Raw genomic sequence first — 27,033 nt, 5'->3', positions numbered from 1 at the left:
CTGCGTTGCCACGGTAACGGCATATTAATGGTGGAAGATCAAGGAAAGATCTTGTGGATTGAACTACTTCCTCAGTTTTTGACAAAAGCTTATGAAATGTGGCACACACAATAGTCTTGGTGGGAAGATGTGCAAGACATATTTTTTGGACGTGTCGAAAGCTGCGTTGCCATGGTAACGGCATTTAAATGGCAGAAGATCAAGGAAAGATCATTCCTTGGGTAAGACTGTCGTCACGGGGCGGGGGTATTTATCACCTTAAGTGATATTTTTTTTAAAGAAAACTGCTTTTTCCTAGAACACCCCCCCCCCCCCCCGAAGTATATTTTTCACAAGTATTCCATCATTGTTTTATCAAGGGATAGAGGGCAGACATTGTTTATGCACTTTCATTATTATTATTGTTATAGGGGTGTGGGAGAGCTAATCTGTGACAGGAAAAGAAAAGCATACTGCGATGAATATCCTTCCGTCATTCATTTATCTGTACATCAAATGCATAACTGTGTCTTTTGATTGACATCTTAAACCAGATTTGTGATTGCCGGTGCCGGTCTTGAATCTGCCATCTTGCCCTGCTCGGCCACAGTCTTTAAGTTTGATGCGGAGTACGGTCTGAACCAAAGTCAGGTATGTGTCTGTGTGTCTGTCTGTTTGTCTCAGTTTACAGCTGTGTGTGTGTATGTATGTGTGTCTGTTTGTCTCAGTTTATATCTGTGTGTGTGTGTGTATGTGTGTGTGTGTGTGTGTATGTGTGTTTGTTTGTGTCAGTTTATATCTGTGTGTCTGTCTGTTAAGTTTGTATCTGTGCCTGAAGTTGGAGGTATAAAGAGGTTGTAGTATGTTTGCAGCTGTCATTCTGCCTCTGTACCTGTTGTCTCTTCAAACCTTTTCATTGAATTAAACATCAGGGCGGATTCGGGAATTCCGTAAGGGGGGGGGGGGAATATTTCTGGTGCCACTTCCGGGTTTAATTAAGTGAAAAAAATAAACAAACAAACAAAACAGATGACCACTTACGGGTTTCTTCTGCTGACCCGCAAAAAAAAAGGCTCCCCCATGCAATTTTTGTGCACTTCCAGGTTTTATCGCCTGACAAACAAAATTAAAGGGTGGACCAATTTTCATTTTCTTCTTTTTATTTCTTTGAATCAAACAAAAATTAAAGGGGGGGGGGGCGCCACTCCCCAACCCCCCAGATCTGCCACTGAACATCTACAATTAATGTGATACATTCAGCCACTATTGTGATGTACAATGCATTGACAGCATACTTGAATGTTTGCCTCCTAACTTGCATAGTAAGAAGTAATCCAACAGATTTTCCAAACCTGGCAGTTGAATATGTAAGCAATCAGCATTCTACCACTAACAAATCTCTCTTTTTTTTTTTTTTGGCAGGTTAGTTGAAAAAGGTTTATGTTAAAAATAATAAGGTAAATCTCTGCTGGTGTGGCTATATGATGATATGATATTCAAATGCATGAAAAAGACACCTCAGCATGTAAAACTTTGTACTAAGAATTATGCACTTACTGTCAGGGTATATGAACAAAATATCACTGTACTAAAAAGCAGTTTACTGCTTGGTTTACTCTTATACATGTACATTACTGCCTATTTATAATATTGAGTATAGTGGTGAGGTCCCTCACAGAGTTTCACATCTTTGCAGCATTTAGTGCTTATTTGCAACCTTAATTCATTATTTTTTTTCATAGCTCTATATTTAGACAATTTTAGAGACTCTAGCAGTATGCAGAACTTTGCAGCTCAGATTTTTTTTTTCCGAAATTGGAAACTGTGTAAACCAATACTTTTGATAATTTGGTGGTGTGACTGTTTGACTTTGGTTTAGGCAGTGGAAGTGAGTGACCACTACCCAATTGAGCTCACGTTCCTCCCCAGCGAGTTCAGGAGGAGCAGGGAGTCCCTGTTCATCGGAGCTTTCAACATTCCTACATTTGGTGTGACCAAAGCTGGCAAGGACCATGTCATGGATATTCTGTCCAGGGTGAGAGGAACCTAGACCATTCAAACTTTAATTTTTGATATGTTTGTTCGCTTGACTGTTTGCACATGTATTAACCATGCCGGATATGTTTGTTTCAACCTAACTCCCAAAGTTTTGTGTGCAATCATATGTATTTACAGATTATAGGTAATTATCTAGGGATCATTTTCAATAATCCTGTATGGTGATTGTACTTCTCACGATTCATCCACTATCATACCAGATACTAGTTACTACAGTGTATTTACTTTTATGCAAACTTTGTAAACTTAATGATGTTTTAAAGTGATGATTCAATACCGGTCATCAAATTTTTATTTTCTTGGATATCATCTCTATGTGATATTCAAAGATGTAGATTTCTATGATGTGGATTTCTGCCCCAGTGTGCTAGAATACACAACTTTAAATGAAAGATACCAATGTTGCTGGCTTTTTCCTTTCAATCCTGATGTTTTGCAAGATCAGTTTTGTAGCAATGTAATTCTATTTGTGTTTTCTTTATATTGTTGCTTTGCTGTAGCATCACAAACTGTTTTAGTTTTTTGTCCATTGATGATGGCACATGGAGTTAACCAAAACTCTTGAAGTTATTGCTTTTTCCCCCTCTTTATTTTTTCATTTATTATTATTATTATTATTATTATTATTATTATTATTATTATTATTATTATTATTATTATTATTATTATTATTATTATTATTATTATTATTATTATTATTATTATTATTATTATTACTTGGATCCGCCCACAAAAGAAGCTTCCAAACAAAAATTCTTTCAATGTCATCAGTGGTCGATCATTGCTTACTTTCTGATATGACAAAAGACATTTGAATGCACCTTCCCCTAAACTGAACATCACTATAGTTTGGATGTTTCATACAATATCGTTTGCTTATCATATCAATTAACGTGGAAACATGCAATTTATGCAATAGTGAGTTTAAAGGGTGTATGAAGGTTAATTCCAATGTCTTTTTTTGTTAGTAGTTTGCCACTAGCATTAATAGACAGATGACAGACTCTTTGCTTAGAAGCTTTTGTGAGCAGATCCAAGTACCGTCTCTGAAAGAAAAAATGTAGCAGAAAAATATTATGAAATAAGTTGCAAATATTTGAATTTTCTAACTAACGATCATGGCAGTATAAGTCCGCACAAGTTAACATGCGTTTCATATTGCATAGGCCCTTTATCATGTTTGATTTGACTTAAATGATTTGATTTATTCACAAAATGCATACACATAATGCACAAATAATATAGATAGTTTGCAAGGAATATGTCATATATATATTTGTGTGGATCGTCATAAGCTATTCAAAGCTTGTCTGGGACGTCATATAGGCAGCCGGCAGGAAGGTAGATAGACACCAATAAATAAATAGATTAATAGGCACTGCTAGACAGATTATGCAGTTGGGTGAAGTTCTTATGTATCTAGGTAAGAGACACCGAAAATCACATGATCTTGTATATTCTTACGACAGAGCGAAAGAAGGTATGTACACACACAGTATGAAATGTGAAGGTAGAGGCGTTTGTTGTCATGTAGATGACTATTCAGACGACTGGAAAAATAATCAATATCAATAATTAGACAGACAATTGAAACGACAGGCAAATAGATACATAGACAGATAGTGATATGCGCGCGTATATGGAAGAAGACAAGAAATACCAAGATAAAATCTAGAGAGAAGAGTATTTATGAGAGAGAGAGACAAACAAAATTTTTTAACGTAAACACATTTTGATGATGAAATTTGTGGGTGTTGAGCGGAGTTTCAATTGTACGTGTCCTTCAACTTTGTGATGTATTGCCGCCAAATGTTTTTCCCAGTCATAATCACATCGCACTATCAGATCTGTCAAAGTTAAGCAGAAGCACTCTCATTAATTTCGACTCTTAAGTGGATTTCTTTTCTTCTTTTTCTTTTTCTCAGCCTTCACTAATGCTGTACAAATAATATTTCTGGATTCAATGAACCCGTATGTCTATTAAAGGTCAATTTCCCTTCATCAGTACTATTTTTGGGCTGTGTTGATGACAACAACACCAATTTTTCCCCCCCCCCCCCCCTGATCTATTGCGTCACAGATTGTGAAGCGCTATGACCTCATATTGATCCAAGGCATTCGTGACCGATCTGGTGGTGCCATTGAACAGCTACTGGACTGGTGTAACAGGTTGGTCCATGATAATGAGCTCTCTCTCTCTATGAGTGCATCAAGTACTAACTATGTAACCTTGAACCCCAGCAATCCCTCCATTTACAAAGAAAGTAATTGAATACTTGCATGTAAAAACGGCCCAAGTTCAAATTGGGCTGCCGTCTTTGGAGACCCCTTTCAAAGTAATGCAAATATAGATGATCATTCAAGTGACTCTGACATTTCAATTTGTATACATAACATTCTCTGACTGAAAAATTTAAATTATTAGGGGTTTTTTTCTTCTAAATTTTCTGTAGTGGACTTGGGTTGTTCTTATGTTCATTTATTCAGTTATCAACCTCAATTTATCCAAAGAAAAGAGACAAAAGCAAACATAGTACGGTCTGCTATGTCGAAATATTGGATCCCGTGAGATTTTCGTGCCAAAATTGATTTTTTAAGCTAACTTTGTCAATTTGGGGGTGCTGAATCCAAAAAACTTTGGTTCCATTTTTTTCGACCACGTCTTCAGCCGCCATTTTGAATTTCAAAATGGCCGCCATAGCCAACTGTATTTTGACCCAGTTCTCATAATATGAGCATCACAGAAGGTTCAAATTTGATGCAAAAGGCATGTTTATGATGTTAGACATTCTGATACACCATTTATTGATATTGTAGATTGTTTTGATACAATTTGAGGGCTGCCATCTTGAAATTCAAAATGGCCGCCATAGCTAGATGTATTTTTACCTGTATCTCAGGTTGTAAGCATTATGGAAAGTATAAGTTTGAGGCAAAAAGCATGCTTATGATGTCAGACATGCTAATATACACATTTTTGTTTTAAATGATGGATCGTTTTGGTTAGTGGCCATCTTGAAATTCAAAATGGCCACCATAGCAAATGTAATTTGGCCTATATCTCATATCGTATGTAGTGTGTAAGGTTCTAACTTGGGGCAAAGAGCATGCGTATGCTATCAGACTTTCTGAAGCATCTTTTTCTGAAATGATGATCCATTTTGATATTATAGGTGGCCATCTTGAAATTCAAAATGGCCGCCATACCAGAATGTACATTTTGACCCATATTTCATGTTGTAAACTATACAGAAAGTTCACATTCCGGGCATAAACCGGACTCATGATATTGAACATTCAGATGCACTTTGATCACCTCCCTAAAATTGCAGATCATCATTTTTGAGGCTGCATTTTATCATTCAAAATGGCTGCTTTTCAGCTAATATCTGGGGTTACAATCAACTTTTAGGCATATCAATGCTTATGGTAGTGTACATTGTACATTCTTTTACAAACACACACACACACACACACACACAAACATAGTTGTACATTCTGTAATAATGGATTATTCGCATTGGCTGCCACTCTTGAAATTCAAGATGGATTTCGGCCCATATATGGTGCTGTCAGATCTTTACAGAGACTCCAACCCAAAGTACCTTCTGATCTGGAGATTCTCCCGCCTGAAACTCCTAGCAAACGGGAGACTCAAAGTTGATGTGTGCGAAGCGCGAAATTCCCAGGGTTCTAGATGCTCTCTGGTGCTATCTAAGGCTTATTTTTTCAACATACGATAGAAATATGTAAGAAATCCTTTCCAACTGGAGACAAAAGAGCCAGGGCGGGAGAAATTAAATCTCAAACGGGAGAACGGGAGATTTTGCAAAAATGGGTTTTCGGCGGGAGATCTCCCGTCGAAAACGGGAGAGTTGGAGTCTCTGTCTTTACCCTGCAAACTCAAGCATGCTGGAGCACTTTCACTTATAGGACCTATGTAGAAGTCAACAATAAAATAGTATTATTATTCCACAGGCGTGACTGCTTTCCTGTAGGTACACTGCCATGTTGAAATGCACAATGGCTGCCATGGGACACAGAGCATTACATTTGGGAAAAACTTGTGAATGGAAATCATGTGATTCTGGTGTCAAAGCAAATGACTTTCAAAAGAGCGTCAATAACTGGGTCTGAGTAACTAAATGCCCCCATTTAGACGATTTGGGTGTGGAGTATAATAAACAATATTAGCCATGTACTAGAAAATTTATTGGAAATTTATCTCTTCTAGGCTCGTTCCCTGCATGTGTTTTTGAAGTCACATCACATGTATAGGGCTGTACACCGTGGAGAATTGGTTCAAAATTCTTCCAGAAACAATTACTTTTGCATTTCTTGCCATAATGAACATGATAATGAATCATGTGGCTACCGTTGGTGTAGAAAGCTCAAAGCATTTGATTTATCAGTTTATGTATATCCGCTGAGAATAACTACAATGTACCATATTCCCCTGTAAGTAGAGGCACAAATTAAGTTGTAAAGGTTTACGAGGTTTGTTCTCTGGATGTGTTGTATCAAGACTCTACGAGAGCAAAGTGGGAGATTGTCCAGGTTGGAGTCATCAATGCCCAACTCTGGAAGGCACGGACTGTGTCATTGCACATTCTGCACGATTCAAGGTTTAGAGAATTCTTGATCCATCTTCTCTTTGAGACATCCTCAAATTTTCAACGTCAACCTGCGCCATGAAAGGCATGTCCGAGCAGACATATGTTTTTCACAACAATTTGCAGAACATAATCTCTCAACAATATCAATTGCACTTTATCATCTCCTTTTCCAGTGATGGAGCAGAAAACATGCGATGTAGCATTAAAAGTAAAGCAAAGATCCATTGAATTAGGAGAATGAAAATGTCGGTGTCCATATGCAATAACCATCAATATCTTTGAAATTCCCTGTTGCTCTTAAAGTAACATCTAGTACATGCAATGGAATGAGGATATCTGCTTCCTCGTTGTGACGGGTGACAGCTCCCATGGCATCTTTGATGAACCCTTTGTTTGTTTGTTTTTTCTGTGTCAGATGGAATTGACTGATACGTATTTCAACTTTCAGGCTGATTATTTGGCTCAGTTTTGTGGGTTTCTATCCCATGGGTATGAAAAATAAACCTTTATTAGTGAGAATGAGAAGGCCTTTAAATTATGAGATGAAGAGTGATTGTGGAATTACTTAGAACAGTAGAACTTATAACTTCCGATAGTTGTATCGTCCAGTAATGACTGGAAAATGACAGGTCTATCAGATTGCTGTACCAGTAGAAGTGTTATAAGAAGTTGGTGGTCCTCTCAAGTTTAATGACTTTTGATCCAATCTTAAACGGTGTATTTCAGTTGCAAGAGCTGAATGTCTGGCCATTCTTATATTATCCCAGACATTTTTTTTTTAGATTCTGTCAGATACAAATTCTTAGTACAGAACATGAAAACTTCCCTTTTCATCTCTTTCTAGAATATCCTCCTCGAATGTTTCCGATATCTGATTGCCAAGCACCACATTTATCAGTTTCAATGTAGTGACAATTTTTTAGATTATCCTCGTGTGATGGTGTTCTAATTGTTGAGGAATTCTGATGCATCCAAAGTGCCACAGAACTGAGTTATTATTGCGCCTTTGTAGTTTTAGAATCATTGGTGGTACAGCAGGGAAGCATCTTGGAAGTCTTGATAATTGAGAATGACCCGCACTAGGGCAGTCAGGTAAAACCTACTCATTGGCATTCCTTATTCATTCTGTGTTATTCCAGAAATACATCCAGCAATTATGAGCTCCCTGATGAGTTGTTTTATTTTGTGGTCAACGTGTATGCAAGCTTGTGAATGGGATGCCTGGTAGGGTAACCATGACATTTTTTTTTTTGCCATTGTGAGACTTTTCCTTGTTTGTCTCCATTCTCTCGAGGCAGCATCAAGTTTTTGAAGATCACCTTTAATGGTATCAATGCTTGTTTTTGTACAAATGTTTAATAATTGGGATTAAATGTAACTGTTAACGAGGTTCCATGACACCAAATAATAATGTTTTGCCTGCATGAGAGGCAAATACAAATCCCGTGTACGCAAACTTCATACCCGCTTGTCTATTATGGGACGTGGGATGTAACGCTTACACGCTTGCCCACACTTATGGGAAGTGGTATGGGACCCCTCCCCTCCTCCCCCCCCCCCCACGCAGTTTTTACCCCGAGGATGGCTTGATGACGTCATCGGAACCTCGTCCTTACAGTCTGAATTTAAGGCGGCCATTTTGAATTAAGATGTGGCTGTCGTTCTGCGTGACCTGAAAATGAATTCGGTCTCACTAGGACAATTTTGGCAAATTCTTCTAAGGCGCTTACCACAGTATTGTATGATTTTCTATGGCCGCCATCTTGAATTTCAAGATGATAGCCTGTCTAATGATCCACAATTGGAAACAGCTGTACTGGAACGTTGGACACCACATACATGTGCATTACTGAAAATTTGATGCTTCTACAATAATTGCAACATGAGATATGCATAAAAACGGTATGGTGGCCATTTTGAATTTCAAGATGGCAGCCTATAGATTGTATCAAAACAATCAACAATATCAGGAAATGATATTTCAGAGCGTCTGACATCACCACCATGCATTTTACACCAAATTTGAAGCTTCTACAATGCTCACTGTCAGAGATATGGTTCAAAACACTTTTTGCTATGGCGGCCATTTTGAAATTCAAGATGGCAGCCTACAAATTGTATCAAAACAATCAAAAATATCAGAAAAAGATATACCAGAGTATCTGACATCACAACCATGCATTTTGCACCAAATTTGAAGCTTCTACAATTCTCACTCAATGAGATATTGATAAAAATACAGTTTGCTATGGCGGCCATTTTGAAATTCAAAATGGCGGCTGAAGACGTGGTCAGAAAAAATGGAACCAAAGTTTTTTGGATTCAGCACCCCCAAATTGACAAAGTTAGTCCAAAATATCAATTTTGGCACGAAAATCTCACGGGATTACATAGTAGCCTCTACTAACAGCAAGAATAGGCGTTTTCACATCAGCCCAATAAAAATCCAAGCTCGAGATATTTTTCGCGATCGCAAATTAGCGCGCTATTTCATTTCCCATTCACATCAGCCCGAACATTATCAAATAGTGTTCTAGTTCGCATTAATTATCCTACTATTTGGGAAATTTCCCGAGTTGACTCGAGAAATTTTCTTGATCAATTAGCGCGCTAATTTGTATTCACATTATCAAATAGCGCGCTACTGTAAAAGTGGATTTTTTCGCGCTTGGCCCGGTAAGAAGAGTTTCGCGTGTTTTTAATTCCGCGAAATCAAGACATCACGCACAGGAACATATGGCAAGCAAAAATATTCGCGTGCTTTTATTTTCACGCTAGTTTTTGGTTGCGCGAAATGCGCGAAAATTACAACACCGCGAAAATTTCCACTTTTACAGTATTTCGTGAGCGGGTTAATTTCCCAAGTCAGAAAATAGCGCGCTATTTCGAAACATCGGGCTGATGTGAAAACGCCTAATGTTGCAACTATGACAGATTTATTGCACCCATATGCAAACACATCACCCTATAGTAGAATTTGTTCCATGTTTTGTTTGTTTTTCGCTTTGTTTATAGTGCAATGCAGTCAAAGTGAGAGCAAACTCTGGTGTTTCGCTAGTGACAACAGCCATAGCAGAATGTCATGTGCATGTGATAGTCACACTATTATATGTGTTCTTCTAGGGACAACACTGATGCCTTTCAGAGTATTGTTAGTGAGCGCGTTGGACCATCAAGGAGGATGCAACAGTATGCTTACTTCTACAGGTAATTTTCAAATTGCTTTAATATCTCTCTGAAGAATTGCTGAGAAGCTAGTACATTTTCTTAGTGAGGGCTTCTATTAAAGGCAGAGACTCCAACCCCAAGCACCTTCTGATCTGGAGATTCTCCCGCCCGAAACCCCTAGCAAACGGGAGACTCCAAGTCGACGTGTGCTAAGCGCGAAGTTCCTAGGATTCTAGATGTTCTCTGGTGCTATCTAAGGCTTATTTTATCAACATACGATAGAAATAAATAAGAAATCCTTTCCACCGAGAGACACAGAGCCAGGGCAGGAGAAATCAAATCTCAAACGGGAGAACGGGAGATTGTGCAAAAATGGGCTTTCGGCGGGAGATCTCCCGTCGAAAACGGGAGAGTTGGAGTCTCTGTTAAAGGACAAGTTCACCTTCATAGACATGTGGGTTGAGTGAATGCAGCAATTTTAGTAGAACACATCAGTGAGAGTTTGAGGAAAATCGGACGATCCGTTCAAAAGTTATGAATTTTTGAAGTTTCTGCTCAGTCACGGCTGGATGAGAAGACTACTATAGCTTGTGATGTCATATGAGTACAACTACATAAAGAAAGTATAAAGAAAATTCAAGATATTCTCACTTTTCTCACATAATAAAAGAACACTCGACTTCTCTCTTTCAGAAGTCATGGGAAATAATATTACCCCTAACATAAGTCAGTAACATGTAGAAGAAATGTGCACTTTATTCAAAAAGTCAAGTTTTGTGAAATTCTCTTTTTATTTTCTTTATATTGTTGTACGCATGTGACATCATACACTGTAGTAGTCTTCTCCTCCAGCAGTGATTGCATAAATACTTTAAAAATTCATAACTTTTGAACGGATTGTCGGATTTTCCCCAAACTTTCACTGATGTGTTCTACTAATATTGTTGCCTTCACTCAATCCACATGTATATGAAGGTGAACTTGTCCTTTAAGTGAGGGCTTCTGAAATGTTCAGACATTCAGTGCATTTGCATATTTCTTATCTTCCAATGATTTCATTTCAAATATCTATTTATAATTCCTGTGAAACAAATATCTATTTATAATTCCTATGAAACAAATTCTTTTTCTGTCACAACTTACCTTTCATGAAAATACTTGCTATTGCAGTAACTGTCATGATGTACAGTGGATGATCAAGTGATTTGTCATTTAGGTTGTTATACCAAGAATTCAGAAAGGTGAACATGAAACATTCATTTTATTTGAAGGGGGGGGGGGGGAGAAATTTTAAAACCTGCAGTCAGTATACAGAAACAATGTTTGAACAGTTTCTGTTGAAGCAAGAGCTTTCAACAAAGAAGAGATTCTCTTTGGTTGAAAAGAAGTATTGTCATGCAATAGTGATTTTTGTGATTCAGGTTGTCGATGTCAATGTTGTTTGGCATTCTTTACCTCCACAGACCCAGCCAAGTGGAACTCATCCGCAGTGCCGTCTATGATGACACCGCCGATGTCTTCCAGAGAGAACCCTTCGTGGCCCACTTCAGATCCAGGAATTCTTGTAAGTTTATCCCCATTCTGACATCATGCTGAAGATTAGGATGTGAAAGGGTTCCACAAATGTTTTCATCGCTTTTTACCTTCTAAGAAGTATGTCGTCCCTTGGTCGACAACACCTCGTTTCTCAGTTGGCAGATATCAAAAAATCTAACTCAATTTTGTAAAGCAAGAAATACTGATTTTAGTTAGAAAACTCTGCAGTTAGTTATGTAATCCAAAACAATGTTTCTACATTATTTGATGCCAATGCTGATGTTATTTTGCAAAATTGTTGCAAAAATGAAACAGTTTTTTCACTTGCCTTAAAATTCGTGATTTTTTAGGTGCAATGCCAGATGAAGAAAAAAAGCTGTAGCGCTTCAAAATAGTTCTAAATTGGGAGTTAGGAATAGAAACAACTAATGTAAAAATGTTTAGTAGTATAGTCAATGTTCAATATTGCTAAATATACAAAATGTGAACAATCGTTTCGAGAATAAACCATCTTCAGTTATGGTTTATTGAGTTAATTAGTGATATGTCCTTATATTTACAGCTTTATTGCCAAATTTTATAAAGTAGGATGTTTTGTGAAGCACATGGACTATACTTATGGATCAAATGTGATAATTCGAACATTTTTTTTTTTATCACTGCTGCCGAATAGTAAACAGTGGCATAAGCATCTCCTTGATTTTGATGTGTGAATAGTGGCATCCTTGCATACAAGGGTTTGCTGAGGTGAGGGAAAGATGCCCTCTGAATTTTTCATATCATGTTCTCGTTGATGCAGACTTGAAGGACTTTGTCATCGCTGGACTTGAAAGCTCTTCAAGCCAAGCTCCAGAGGAGATAGATGCACTGGTGGACACTGTCTCTGCTATTAGACAGCAGTATGGCACAGAGGTGAGAAAAATATTGTCTTCTTGAGTCCAAAAGGATCCAACTCTAGTCATTGGCATATACCAAGTATATATGAATCTATTCTACAATCTGTCAATTTACCTATGTATGCACACTTCTATCTTTCTGTTTCATGCTTTGTCTCATCTCTCTTTTGTTTGTTTGTTTATTTCATTTCCATCTAAGAAGATGGCTGGATAGCCCGTATTCAGCTTCACTAGCTGGTCTTCCATGGGGTCCATTTGGATGTATGGCGGGACCACTTCACCGGGTTAAACACCCTGTTTTTTGCGATGAATAAATGAAGCAGGGTCTTTTACATGCATGAGTTGTGACTCTCTTACACATGGTACCACCATTTTATGTCCTATCCGAGGGACAGAGTGTTTTACCTCTTACTAGAGGGGACAGTATGATTACACACAACATTGCTCAGTGGAAGCCAGGAATCGAACCGGGGTCCTTTGGATTGCAAAGCGGAACAACTGAGCTAACTCACCGCACTTCTGATCAGCTTTCATTTTTTATCGCACATACTCCATATTAAAGTGTCCATATCAAATACAAGAGTTGAAGTTCCCTGTAAAGAAGCCCACCTGGAATATATTGTTTGGAAATATCCAGTTGACATTGTAAAATAGAGCATGAAAGATACTATCAAAAGAGAGAAGGAATAAAGAGAAATGAGCAGAGAAGAAATTGATATGGGGGGGGGAGGGAAGAAGTGATCATTAGATCACTTCAAATATGACATCTCTCTATTCCGCTTTGGCATTTGCTAGAATGTGATGTTTGTGGGAGACCTAGCCGCAGACTGTGCATACGTGCCAAACAGCCGCTGGGAGGATATTCGTCTGAAGACTGACAGCCGATTCTGTTGGCTCGTCGATGACGACGCAGACACCACGGTGACTGACAACACGGACTGTGCCTACGACAGGTAAGGGTTTCTCCAACTTTGTGCAAATTTACGTCAGGCGCTCTTCTCTGTTCCTGCTAGAATATGTTTTTCAGCAATTTGTGCAGTTACTACAAATGTTGTTTAGTATGGACGAGAGATATGTGCCTTTCCATTGCCACACATCTTATAACTCTAGACATCTGATGGGTCAACTATCATTATCAGTGTTACTAGGGAAAGCATGAGAGGGTTGTATCCCCTCGTTCTGCATCAATATTTGGGTTTGACAATGCCCATGGACCCAACGAGAGTGGTCAAAGCTCTTTATATAACGCCTAAAAAGATCCTTGTCATGTGATTGGTTGTTTGACATTGATCATTCAGCCCATTTCACTATGACATCATCATCCGTGCAAATGTGGCTCCATTTATCGTGCAATTTTGGATCCATTCGATTTGCTCCATTGCACGCTCGCTGAGAGCCCGGCACACTATGCGTGTAAAACGCTTGCGTTTGCAGTGTGTAAGGTTATGCGACAGCGCACTAGCATAAAGCGCTCAGTGAGCACGCGCACGATTTCAGATTCTCTCTTGTTTCTAAATTGATAAAACATCAAATGACGAGGATCTATTTTAGGCGTTATATAAAACAAAGAATAAATGTTTTTCATTCGTGTAATGGACAGAATATTTCATTCGGTGAAATATGAAATGTTTGATCTATTCACTCGTTGAATGGATCGTTACATCTCTCACCTCATGAAATATTCTGTCCATTGCACTCATAAACATTCATTATTTGTATACTGGTGTGGATTCATTTGACACAACATTTCAATAGTTTCTGATTCTGTGTGACTCTAAATGGTAAAGCCCTTGCACTCAGTTTTCAGATTTCACAGTTAAAACTAGAAAAAGCACTCGGAGAGTGCAGACCTCTGCCAAGCAACTCATTTCCTCCCATACGCGCATGCTGAAAGTCGCCCAATATGCCTGTAGCCACATTCATGCAAACAAAATAATGGGATAACAATCTCGATCCAGATCTTGAGATTTGTGGAAGTGTGAATCCTGCTAATAATGAAGAAGCCTTGTGTTTACCTCATCAGCTTCCTGCAGCACAGTGCCTGGAGCAGAGCATGCGTTTTAGTGCGCGTATGCAAACCTCAAATATGTGCACCTTGAACTTCCAAGTTCATTGACCCTATTTGCCAAAAGATTGAAAATTCTTCAAAAATTCATAAAAATTCCCAGATCACTATTGAAATTTAATCACCTGTTCCTTGCATCATTATCAACTTTTCGTGCAAGTTTCATACAAATCCATTCCCATTTTTTAAAGTTATTTTTAGTTATTTTGCAAACAAACGAACAAATCATCGCCGACAAAATCTCCTTGGTGATGTAATAACAAAGATTAATAATTCGTGTTTATGTTTCTGAAATTCCTACTGATTATCATATGTGATGTGGTCTCTCTCCTTGTGAATGGTTAGCCAAAGATACTTTCTTCTCGTCTTAGATTCCATACCTAATGACTTACAAGAGTTGTACTCATTTAGAAAAACCTTGGATTTACCATGCCATCTTTCAGTTGCTCTGAAGTCCTTATATTATTTTTGTTGCATGATCTCTTCGTACCAGAATTGTTATTACCGGGGATGAGTTCAAGAGAGGTGTGCTCCCACATTCTGCCTCAGTGTTTCGGTTCGACCAGGCCTTTGGACTCAACCAGACTGTTGTAAGACCATAATCATTGAATGTTTTGCATCTGTTTAAGGGGAATTCCAGAGCAGTTGATAATTAGTGTGATGGAAAAAGGAGAAAACTTTATAAGCACAACCATGAAGATTTGATCAACATTGTATAATAAATTAAGGAAGTTTTGAAATTATGAAGTTTTGCTGATTTTTCGCAAAGCACATTTCGTGAACAGTCAATATGAATATGCAAATGAGTGAGGTGATGATTTCATCACCTCATAACTTGCCATATAGTGTGTAAACATAATCTGGAAATTTCCATTTTTTTTTTTCAAATGCAATTATGTGCAAGTCTTACACCCTGATATGTCAGAGGGATCATAACTGTGAAGTGTGTCACACTTTTACAGCAAAAAATATGAATTTGTATCAGGTTTTTTGTTTTTACATGATCAATGGAAGATTGTGAGGTGATGGCATCATCGGCTAATATATTTTGACATTCTCATCAACTATTCCAGAACTGTTTTGCAAAAATTGCAGAACTTTATGTTTTCATAACTTCCCTAATTTCTATCTGATTTTGATCAAATTTTCACACTTGTGCTTTGACAATTTTAATCTTTCATTTCAGACTAAATTTAAGCGGTGTGGATTTTCCCCTTAACTTACAATGGGTGTCCCTGAATACTACCACTGTTGTGCCCAGTGTTTTTTGAGCTGTAAACCAGAATCTAACTGGTGGGCATACTAAGTTTTTACATTGGCATTGGTTCACTGCCCCAATATCACAAGTACAGGATAAAAAAAGAGAATTTCCTGTGCTATGGTGGCTTAGAAATGAATGACAGGTATGCTAGTTGTCTTAGATCGTATTTCTCGAGTTATGTTTTCTCATCACACGCTGATATGACTGTTCATAAGACTGTAAACATTTTCTGGCTCATGACAGGCAATGGCCGTCAGCTCTCATTACCCTGTGGAGGTTCGCCTCAGAACACTGGACTCGGACGTTGGGTACACCAGGTATGATGATATTCTTTCATTACTATTTGCATGAATTCAAAACAAAAAGAAAAATCAGCACTCCGGCACTGCTAATCATAATTTCTTATGAAAATCTAAGTACAGTATCATATTTGCTTTATCATTTTCCCCTCATCAGTTCCTTTCATTTTTTTTTTCTTTTTTTGCAACCACCATTTATTTTTCAAGTTCTTAACTTCATTCATCCCAGCAATTTCCTGCTCTTTTCATGTTATCACTTTACCCATACATGCACTTCATTGTCCTCTGGTGATTTAATCCATCAATCCTGGATTGCTGAATATCATTACATTTGCATGAATGAATATTCATTCATATCCTATATGTGGGACAGAGTAGATTGAACGAGTAGAATTCATTCATTCTGCGCCAATGAGAAAAAGTGCACCGATGTCCTGCTTTGAGACAGAAATCGTAACTTTAATTTTTCCTAACTGTATTGCCAGTTTTAAGGATCAATTCCTAATCTAATGACCTGGAAACTTTCTATAATTGTCCAACAAAAATGAACAATGGTAACTGACAAACTTAGGACTCCAAAGAAAGAGACATTTTCTTCAATGTAGAATTCTAGCAATGAATTACATAAAAACTTAACTTTAGATTTAATGAGTAAAATCATTTTCCCTCTCTTGGCTTCTGCTTCACATTTATCTCAGAATGACTTAGGATTCCATGAATAAATCAATCTCTCTTCATGAGAGCAACAGCTGTTTCTCATTTGGATGAGTTTTGTGCTGTTAGGAAAAGCAAGTCTCTTGCAATCAGTGCAGTATGCTATTGTTATTTTTTTAGCATGCTTAAGAAAACTTGTGAGCAGCGTTTCTAGGCTAACAAAAACTTTTGATATCTTGTGAGCACTATGTATAACCAAAAAAAAAAAAAGAAACTGACCAGTCAAATACTCTTGGTAAAAGAGGGCTAACGTGAGTGGAGTGCAGTACCCCCCACATTCAAAGTTGACTTACACAATTGTAGTAAAAACCAGCAGAGTAGGAAAAGTCATATCAAAATATGAGGTAGAATGAGAAAAGTCAAGGGTTTTAAAGTTTGATGCATGTTTTTACAGAACGGTGCTCCCAGTGATCAACTGTTGCTTAAAGTTTAAGATCACATAATTTCCATATTTTATGTCATATTTTAGTGAAGTTTCAATTCTTCTCCATGTTTGCTGTCCTTGTTGGAGTCAACTTAATTATGGAGTGGTACTGCGTATAATTGTAGCAGAAGCATTAATATCATAAGTACAAAAGCTTCATTCAAGCCTAATTTCTGCAAAAGGTGATTATTTCGTTCCTATTTTGGCTAATCAAATGTTGAATTTCTGCAGAAGGTGTTTATTTTGCTCCTATTTTGGCTAGTCAAATGTTTACTTTTGTTCATTCGCATGCTTTAAAAAGGAAACAAGAGTTGTAAGAACGTGGCCCTTCAGTATACTGGACATCACTTATGAAAGTGAGTTTGACAACCGTTTGTGGTGTGGGTGCTTTTGTTTTTGTTTTTGCTTTACTTCAGGTTTGGTTGATTTTTGCCTGGAAATAAAATTGTTGCACAGTCAATGCATCATTCATGGAATGTGTAAATGCACAGCTACACACTTGTTGTGCATGATATTTCCAACTTTATGTATGTGGAAATCATTAAGTTCATGTTTCGTGGTTACATGGAGATGATGCTTACATGTATGTAGGGTGGTAATAAATGTATGGTGAGATAAATAGATAGGTAAATAGATAGATACTGTAAAAGTAGATATTTTTGTGAGACTAATTTTTCATGCTCGGCCAGGTAAAGAGAGTTTCATGTGTTTTTAATTCCACAGAAACAAGACATTAACTACTGGAACATGTGGCAAGCAAAAATGTTTAATAGTATGCTCTTATTTTCGTGCTAGCTTCTGGTTGTGCGAAATGCACAAAAATTTCAACACTTTCCACAAATTTCAAAATTTCAAACAAATTTCCACTTTTACAGTAGATCTAGATAGATAGATAGATAGATAGATAGATAGATAGATAGATAGATAGATAGATAGATAGATGGATAATAAGAGAGAGAGAGAGAAATAACTGGATGGATCGATAAATAAATTGATGGATAGCTAGAAAAAAATCAATATCATAAATGTCTGTGGGATAAGTCCTAATTTCAAAGTCTAAGAATACCTTGAAACTGATTTTTGTTTTTCAATAAACTTGTCACTGTAGGATGTTGAATTGACCTAGTGTCTAGTAACTTACCAATCTTCTCCACACTACCCTGTAGGTCAACTTAAAAACTATTTTCATAAAACTATGTTAGTACGATATTATATATAGCTGACCATACTGTTTTGCTGTTGTTTGAAATAAAATTTTACATATCGTGTTTCAAAAGAAATCTTAAGACTGTGGCGAATTCTGAGATGCCCATATCTCTGAAGTGGATAGTTGGCAACATAAAATTATCACACTTGCACGACTACCTCTCACATAACCCTACTTATCTAGTGATGATATGTACAGCTCTTCATATGACGGCCATATAAATTAAGTTTTCAAAGTCAACAGGGAGAAGCAAAGTTTGTTCGTATTGGGCACATAGTGCATTGATATTATCTTGCTGCATCAGGTAATATTCATATCATCCACTAATGCACTTCATCTTTAATAAAAGGCCATGTTATGTTTTGTTTTGTTTTCTTATTAGCCCCTGTTGAGGATGAGTCCCAAGTATACTCGGGCAGGTCTCTGTGGGAAATGCATGCTGTAGCAAAATCACCCCATCCTCAAAGGGTTAAGGCAATTTTAAAACAAATGAAAAAGTAGTTTTCGCTCTCCTGGAGGAATTAGATACACTCAAATTACCTTGCCATAGAAGACAGGTACAACTGAGTTTTTGTTTTTGTTTTTGCTTTTTGTTGCAAGCACTTGAAAGCAAACTTTCCCTTGTTCCTCATTTTTTGTCCGTGAAGAATACCTACGACTACCTCAAGAGGGCGTGCTACACATCAGGTTGGTGAATTTTTGGTGAACATAATTACTTCAGTCATGGCATTCATCATATGAAGAGGAGTGGGTCAGAGGCATTTTGTGTGAATGAAGTCACCATCATCAAAGTGGTCTTTCATCAAAGTCTTTCGCCTAATGTAGGGGAAAAAATAAAAATAGCCAAAGAATACATAGAATAAAAAAAACCCACGTTGGATGGTAGGTAAGGCTATCCAATGGAGTCTTGTAATACGATTGTATGTCTTCAAAAGTTTCAAGGGAGCCAGGATAAAGAAACGAATGTGCAGATTAAACGACATCCAGGTTTCAGCAAGGAAATATGATGAGTGACTGTCATGGATGCTTATTGACAGTGTTCATACCAAATTTGCATTTTCAAAGGTTCTCTCTGTGATGCAACCATGACATGTTCTCATGTTATACGTGAAAAATTACTTGCAAAATTACCGATGTATTTCTGAGGGGCTGCCCATCAGCATTTAGGATGATGTATCCCTAGTGCATTAGTGTCTTGAAATGTTGTATGACTTATTTTGAAGCACCATTTTTTGCTAGACATTTGTTTATTTATTTTTTTTTTACACAGAAAGTGTTTACACACACTATATACACAGCTGCACTAACTTTTGGCCACTGACCACAGTTACCTTACTACGCAAACCTCCCTATTTTAACTTGCCATACAAGTTACTATTGAGATTACATGGTCAAAGTTAAAGGCCTTATGGTTATGCCAAGGGTACTGCAAGTTTGTAGTGCAAATGGCATGTTAAAGCAATGTAGCAATCTTATGCAGATGTGTAATTGTGGACTCTCAATTTATGTATACATGTATATGTATTAGTGTCGAGTGGTTGTATCAGTCAGCAGCACTTTGAGACAGCAATATATTACTGGACTAGATTGTGATCTCTCTGTAGAGTTAGTGTTAGTAGAAAATGTGAATTTACTGGTATTTTGTGAACAGAATAGCTGCGCATAATCAGCTCTAGGATATAAGCATACTTATTAGTCATGGAGCATGTGGTTATGTGTGTGTGTGTGGGGGGTGTATTTGTGTTATGTGTGTGAGGAAGGGGTTGTGAATGTGTGTATACATGTATGTGTGTGAGAGAAAATAAAGCAAAGAAATGACAGCAAGGCATTGGATGTAAGAGATAATCTACCATATTTTGCCAATATCTACCTCAGACATATTATGCAGAATTTTATACACATATCGTTTATAACATATCAAAGACTAAACATATCAAAGACTTCTAGTCAAAACTTTTTAAATTATGCCAAATTATCAGCACAAAATGTGCATATTGAGGTAATTTGACCATGAAGTATACATCAATATATCTATAAAAGTATGTAAAAAAGCAGGTTGTTATATTCGTACAATGTTGGTGCAAACATTTCCAACAGTGTTTGAGATTATAATCCTCATAGAACTTAGTAAAGAAATGTTAATGAATATTAGTGGTACACATCATATCCCTTTGATATCCCAAAGATATTGTTTTCCTCAATATATGTGTAGGATCTTATGGCTGTATAGTTGTATAGACATGAAAAAGTAGGTGATGAAAAATTAAAATATATAAATTCAAGAAAGATGAGTGAAATCCAAAACTTGTCACAAATCTTTTAGTCGATATGAATATGGCTGTTAGATTAGTTGTTGTATAAAACAACTTGCACAAAAGTGTCAGATACAGTTTTATATAATTTTTGTTTTCTTCAAGAAATTGGTCTTGTGCAAACAATCCCAAGAGAACTGAAGCAGAGATGAACTGTGTCATTACTTACTCCTTGCAAATGTAGTACACTGTGTATCACTTCTGCACATTCCAGACCAATTGTGTGATGTAGGCTGACAGTGCAATAGTTTCTTCCTTGTACAAGTGCCTGGGGTTTGTCCACATTGATTTTGGATAATATCACTTGCTCCTAGCAGCGCTGTTACCGATATCAACATTTCTTTTTTGTGCAACATTCCTTGATTTTGTACTTTATGTCAGAGTACTGTGTGTCTTACTATCCTTACAGAAATGCTTCAGATCAGTAGCAAATTAAAGAAAATTATCTGCAACATTTGTGTCTACCAGATAATCTTATTTTTCTGTTTCATATCAATCACATCTTAAATGTTCAACAAGGATATAATCACATCTGAAAGTAGTTTGCTGCTCAAGCAGCATATTAGTTAAGTGAAATGAAATCTTGTATAGTATGTTACGAAAAGGAGGCTGTACTGTAATACTCAACTGCATTCCTCTGAAAACTTACTACCTGTACTTACCTTGAGTTTGATTTTTGTTGTTGTTGTTGTTTTGTTTTTTGTGTGTTTGACCGTAGTTTCAGTGTATGCTAACAATATAAATTTGGTAGACCAGGAATCCTTTTTGTATGAACAGTCAAGATAATGTAGTCGCAAGTCTGTTTGTGTGTGTGTGTGTGTGTTTACTGTGGTTTTTTTTTTTAGATTCAAATTAAAAATGGAACAGCAATGTGTGTTGAAGATTCTGGAGTCGGTGCATTTCTCACAAAGTAGTGGTGCCTGACAAGTATTACCTTGTACTTAGATTAGAAGGAGCTCTTCAAGCAAAATGCAGTACTCTAATGGTCGCCGGCTGAGTAACAAATTCTGGACATGGTTAGAAATTCTTCAGGAGCTATCATTAATAACAGTACAATGGGTATCATGTTGGCTGAAATGCAATTGATGCAGTGGAGGTAAATTCTCCCAATGTTAGGTGCAATGAGACACAAGTGCTCGTGTGTGTTTAATGGAAGCCATTGAGCTGACCTAGTGGGACATTAGATTTTTTATGAAGGCTCCTTGTATCGGAGAATTTCATTCATTTGTTTTATTGTATGCATATGTGTGTATATTTTGTGTGTGTTGTAGTGAAAGGTGATTACCAATGTATCTATTTGGATGTACAAATGACATCTTCATAGGGTGAATGGCAATAGCACATAGACTTTATTTGTGGATTAGCTGGATAGTCAAATCACCTAGCATTTAATCGTTCATAAATCTGATTTTATTTCTGTTCTGTTAGTGATTATGTGAAAGTTTGCTACACAACTTGTCAAGTATTTGATACAAGAAGGATACAAGAAGGTAACCTCTGATAATGTTTATTTTGTATTGAAGTCTGATTTCATGATTTTATGCGATATTTTCATGTGGTATGGGCAGTACTTGTTTATTTTTTCTTAGTTTCATTCAAAATGTATTATATAGAATATTTCCTGTTCGAATTTGCTTTATATGCCCAATTTGGAAAGGCTGACACAACTGCAGTACTTCTACATTGGCTTACAGTTCTGTTATATAGACGTGTGAATACAGCATGTGTATGACCAGTAGAAGCAAAGGGTTTTATGGTGGTACCTACAGTTTTATGATAATGTGGCTTGCAACTGTCAGTAATATCTACTTCTAGTAGGTTTTTTATATAAATTATATATATATATATATAAAACGCACAGACTCAGCTCTGAATTGAAGTGCAGTGTCACTTTTTCTATAGAATATACTCAAACAGACAGAATGGTAGAAGATTCATATATTCCATCAAGAAGTTCAGTGAAACCTTATGATGAAGAGGTAGGATATGACAAAACCCTCCTATAACAAGACAGTGAATTTGCAGGTCCCAGCATTCCATTTTCATGATGATAACATGTAGTAAAGGTCTTCTTTTTCCAGGGTATAGCCTCTTTAGTTTTGCCACTGCTCTACCAGAGGGCCCTGTCATTATTATTACCCTAGCATTGCCATGTACCAATTTGTACACCTGGGTCAAAAGGGACATGAATAGTTGGTAAAAACATCTTGTCCAAGGGCGTCATTTTCCTACCCTGATATTGTGAGAAACCTGATATAACAAAATCTAATCGTCATGTTTTGTTTTTGTTTTTAGATCCTCTTTGTAACGAGGTTCCCCTGTAATGTAGTGACAACCACATCTACAAATGAGTTTGTCACCGCATACAAGTACTAGTTTCCTATTAATGTGCATACAAATGTGAAATTTAGTGTCTCTTCTGTCTTTTTTGAAATGTTGACTAGAATGTTCTGTAGGGCCTATGACTCATATCAAATGATTGCAGTGTATAAGAACCTGGCAATGGTGACTTCATAGGGAGCAGGAATTGTAGTTGCTAAATGACCAACCAAATTAATACATATATGAATGTATGAATATATATCTTTTGTTAGAAATCATGTATAAATCAATTTGAATGTTGTTTTATAATAGGTGATGACATCATCACCTTCTATAATCAGCACATAGGATGGCAACCCATCTCACTGTTTGGTGGAAAAAAAAGTGACTTGTTTAAGACTTCATAACTTTCTCTTCCATATCTGATTGTAATGAAACTTCTGCAGTATCGTTCATTTGACTTTACTGTATATGATTATATTAAATTCAGTGTGAACGTCAAGTGGCACCACGCAATAAGTGTTGGGTCCATGATGCCACAGAGTCAGATGACATGATCACAGGCACCTTTTAGAGCCAGCCAAACCTTGCCCCGACATCATGAAGCCTGATATACTGTTGGGACGTTGTACCTCTTTTAGTATCCAGTCTTTTCCATGTATACTTACACGTGTACTTTAATATTCTGATATACCATACCTAAATGCGCGTGCATATTACTACCGATCTTCAGTTCTGATGTCACAACTTGCTTGCACTCTTCTCCTACTATAAACTTTTTGTCTCCTTTTAACCATCTGGGACTGTCCATCTTAAAGGGGCATTGATATTGTATACAACCAAGTTGCCAGTAGTAACGGCAAAATTAAAAATAAAACACTAAAATTGCAAACATCTCGTCTAAAATGTCTTCCTCAATTCGGATTTGTTTTGTTTGTTTGTTTGTTGTTTTTTTTTATGAGGAAGGAAAAATAGTTTTTTTGTTTTTTGCTCTGTAACTATCATGTAGAACATTTTTCAAGAGCTGCAAAAAATATGTGTGTGTGTGTTCGTGTGTGTTTGTGTTTGTGTGTGTGTGTGCAAGTGACAGATAATTCCGTGCCATATATAATTTCGATGAGATGAAATTTACACACACACACACACACACACACACACACACACACACACACACACCAGGGAGGTGACCTCCCTGCACACACACACACACACGGAATACAGAATGACATTTGTACACACATGAGGATCGAAGTGATCATATGAGAGGGAAAACCCTCAGTGTGAGCAATAATGTTCATATACATGTATACGTGAATAAACATGAATTCTGTTCGTTTGTTGCTTTTTTTTTTTCCAGGGAAGGAAGAAAGGGACGAGAGACAGGAAAGAGAGGGACAGAGAGAGAGAGAGAGAGAAGGAGAGAGAGATGGGGGGGGGGGGGGAGAAGTATCACAAGGAAAACTAAATTCTGCGTTGGAAGGCGTATACTCCGAGTGTTCTTTACGCGCCGATGGCGAAAAAGATTCTCGTATTAATCTGATGCGGACAATAGTAGGCCCTATATGCTTGTTTAACAATCCTATTCCTATCTCTCATTGAAAGATCCGAAATATTGGTTTTAGATCTGCCGTGTTGGTTTGATATGCCGTGTGATCATGAAATGTGAAATCTGAATAAGAAATGCAGGCATACACTCTATTATATATACAGCAATGTCTAGCGTATAATGGGGGAAAAAACAGGGTAACTGGAAATCTACTGTAAATATACACATCATATAAAATAAACTGCAATTAACTTCGGAAGTTGCGCGCATTACTGAAAAAAAAAATGAAAGAGTTGAGCATTGAGAGAGTTTATTCAACTTCTGCGAACAAAGATTGGTTTGTATCAAAATACGCTGAGGAAAGGCAATTATTATGGCGCAAACCGTATGAGATTTCCTCTGATTGGTGGTCACTATGCTTTATTCTTTTTCTTTCCCTAATATCTCAATCTATCTGTCTTTATTTCTTTTGTCTCTCTTGTAATCTTCTTTTTTTAATGAAACTTGTATTAACTCCAGCGCTATAGCAGACTGGCGTTGCCTTGCTGTGATTTATCAAACCATTTTGTTTGAGGTCCAGGTAGCAATACAAAATTATACCGATTATAAAGCAGGCCTGTTCAAAGAATGTCTGTATAGGAGGGCCCTATAAAATATACTTTGCCTTGAGAGTTTCTGGTTAAAACTTTGAGCAGAGAAAGGAACTATTCATTGAGGGGCGCAGCCCCGAATGTCGTCATAGAAGTGACGTCATTTTGCAAATACAATGTAGTACTTCATGGAATGTCAAACATGCCAGCATTCTGACATAACTGAAAATACCTATAGGGCCTAATCAAGTGAAGCTCTTTCAACCAATCACTAGCGGATGAATTTTTGATCCAAAATGTAGTATTGTATACTAGTAGTCCACGTTAAATGATATTGAAATCTTTCGAGGCGACGAAGCGCACCTACCATTACCTCGTTAACAACGCCCAGCCTATAAATTCGGCCTTTGTGCAGGATGAGTCGCCCCAATCCATATGAATAATTGATAACGGCCCGTGTCCGAATTTACCACATCCTCCGGCATGTTGTCCGGGAGCACCTCTGCGGGAGTCTTTCTCGCTGCTGGCTCCTTTCTTCGCCTCGGATTCTTCGGCATGTGTCTCCGCTCTCCTTGACTGCTCCCCGATTGTTTTGCCAAACATAATCGTTACTAATTGGACGCGTATGCTCCTGGTACAGAATGGACGTGAGCGGACAAACATGCATGAGTTAGAAAAACAAAGCAAAAAACAACCAAACACTTGTTATGCAGTTGTACAACGCGAAGCGGCATGACCCAAAACGTATCGTCGACGCCAGTCCGGAGAGACATTCTTCAAGGGAGTGTGGATATTTCATGGACAATTTATCGAAACTTCGTTTTTGCGTTTGTTTTGGGGTTATTTCTAACGAGCCTGCGAAGGAGACATGGTGTCTGCATTGTGTATACGTGTATTGTCGAATTTAGACAATTTCATGACGTGAAGACTAATGTTTCAAAGAAAGACTTTACAGTTTGCTTATGAATAACTTAAATCCATGATGTGCATAACCATGATTACCTCACTCATTCAGATTTGTATCATACTTCAGCAGTTACACGATCTTATTTACGTTTTGCGACTATTCTCCAAGTTTGCAATTGAATATGATTAAGCATATCAAGTAGAACACATGTATATACGTCATCGACCCTATTGGCTGATGAAAACAACAAGCAAACATTTCATACACAAAACATAACAAAAAAGTAAAAATCGGCAGGTCTTAGAATTTCGTTACCAGAGTTCACTGGACATGGAACACGAAAACAAACGATTGTTGCTGTGTGTGGGTTTTTTTTTTTCGAATTCATTCAATGCATCTAAAATCTGTGACTTATTTTAGAGTGACTTTTCATGAATAAAAGTAGTGCTTCATGATTATGAAAAGAGTTGAATAAGTGGTAATTACCATTTTGATTGATATGCTCCTATAACACCGACAACGTTTTGCACTACACGCTTTATGTGTTGGAGCTTCAAAATATATCTTTAACAGCTCCCAACTCGCGCGATTCCAACTCGAATTTAAACTAAATTAATTGACAAGTCAACTTAAACGTTATGTCACCAGTAATATTTGCTCTCGCTGATTTTATAGACATCTTACACATTCTTCTTGTGACGTGTCAACATATATAACACCATTCCCTTTCATTGCTGCCATGGTAGCTAAATGGCAATCAAACAGAACGACGTTGCTCAATTGTATTGATTGGCACGCATTATCCTCAACAGTGAACTCAAAATCCCTACAAGTGTTATTATTAGACACGCTACTATTCTTGTCGAAGTATTCAAGCTTTCTTTCTTTCTTTTCTTTTTTTTTTTCTCGCCTCATATTGATCGGTTACTAGATTGTTTGAACCTCGTTTGCTTCCGGCGTTTTCGCGGTGTTTTTTTGTCGACTACCATTTAGCAATATTCCTGACCGCATTCACCAAAGTGTTCACAATTCTTCTGTCTAAAACGGACTCCATCTCCAATGTGGCATTTTCCACGAATTGATTGTCAGTGGAGCAAAGCTTGGAGATGTCATGCTATACAAAATTATGTCCG

At 37.3% G+C, this 27,033-nt stretch overlaps 1 protein-coding gene across 1 annotated transcript in view; it reads left to right on the top strand.

Annotated features, from left to right (window-relative positions):
• LOC139731775 (uncharacterized) overlaps positions 1-23,431 on the top strand; it is a 34,928-nt gene extending 11,497 nt beyond the window's left edge. Inside the window, exons 7-17 of the mRNA XM_071642654.1 lie at positions 534-640; positions 1,869-2,014; positions 4,118-4,206; positions 9,777-9,860; positions 11,285-11,385; positions 12,157-12,269; positions 13,049-13,206; positions 14,812-14,908; positions 15,823-15,896; positions 18,871-18,910; positions 23,348-23,431. Coding sequence (XP_071498755.1) covers positions 534-640; positions 1,869-2,014; positions 4,118-4,206; positions 9,777-9,860; positions 11,285-11,385; positions 12,157-12,269; positions 13,049-13,206; positions 14,812-14,908; positions 15,823-15,896; positions 18,871-18,910; positions 23,348-23,431 — 1,093 coding nt within the window. The remainder of the gene's footprint in view (positions 1-533; positions 641-1,868; positions 2,015-4,117; positions 4,207-9,776; positions 9,861-11,284; positions 11,386-12,156; positions 12,270-13,048; positions 13,207-14,811; positions 14,909-15,822; positions 15,897-18,870; positions 18,911-23,347) is intronic.
• Positions 23,432-27,033: the final 3,602 nt, after the last annotated feature.

This window comes from Diadema antillarum, unplaced genomic scaffold (assembly GCF_040938485.1).
Source record: "Diadema antillarum isolate AM-2024a unplaced genomic scaffold, OU_Dant_1.0 seq00000384_RagTag, whole genome shotgun sequence".
NCBI classification, from domain to species: Eukaryota; Metazoa; Echinodermata; class Echinoidea; order Diadematoida; family Diadematidae; genus Diadema; species Diadema antillarum.
The sequence above is the reverse complement of the archived record's forward strand: the minus strand, read 5'-3'. Positions and strand labels throughout refer to the sequence as shown.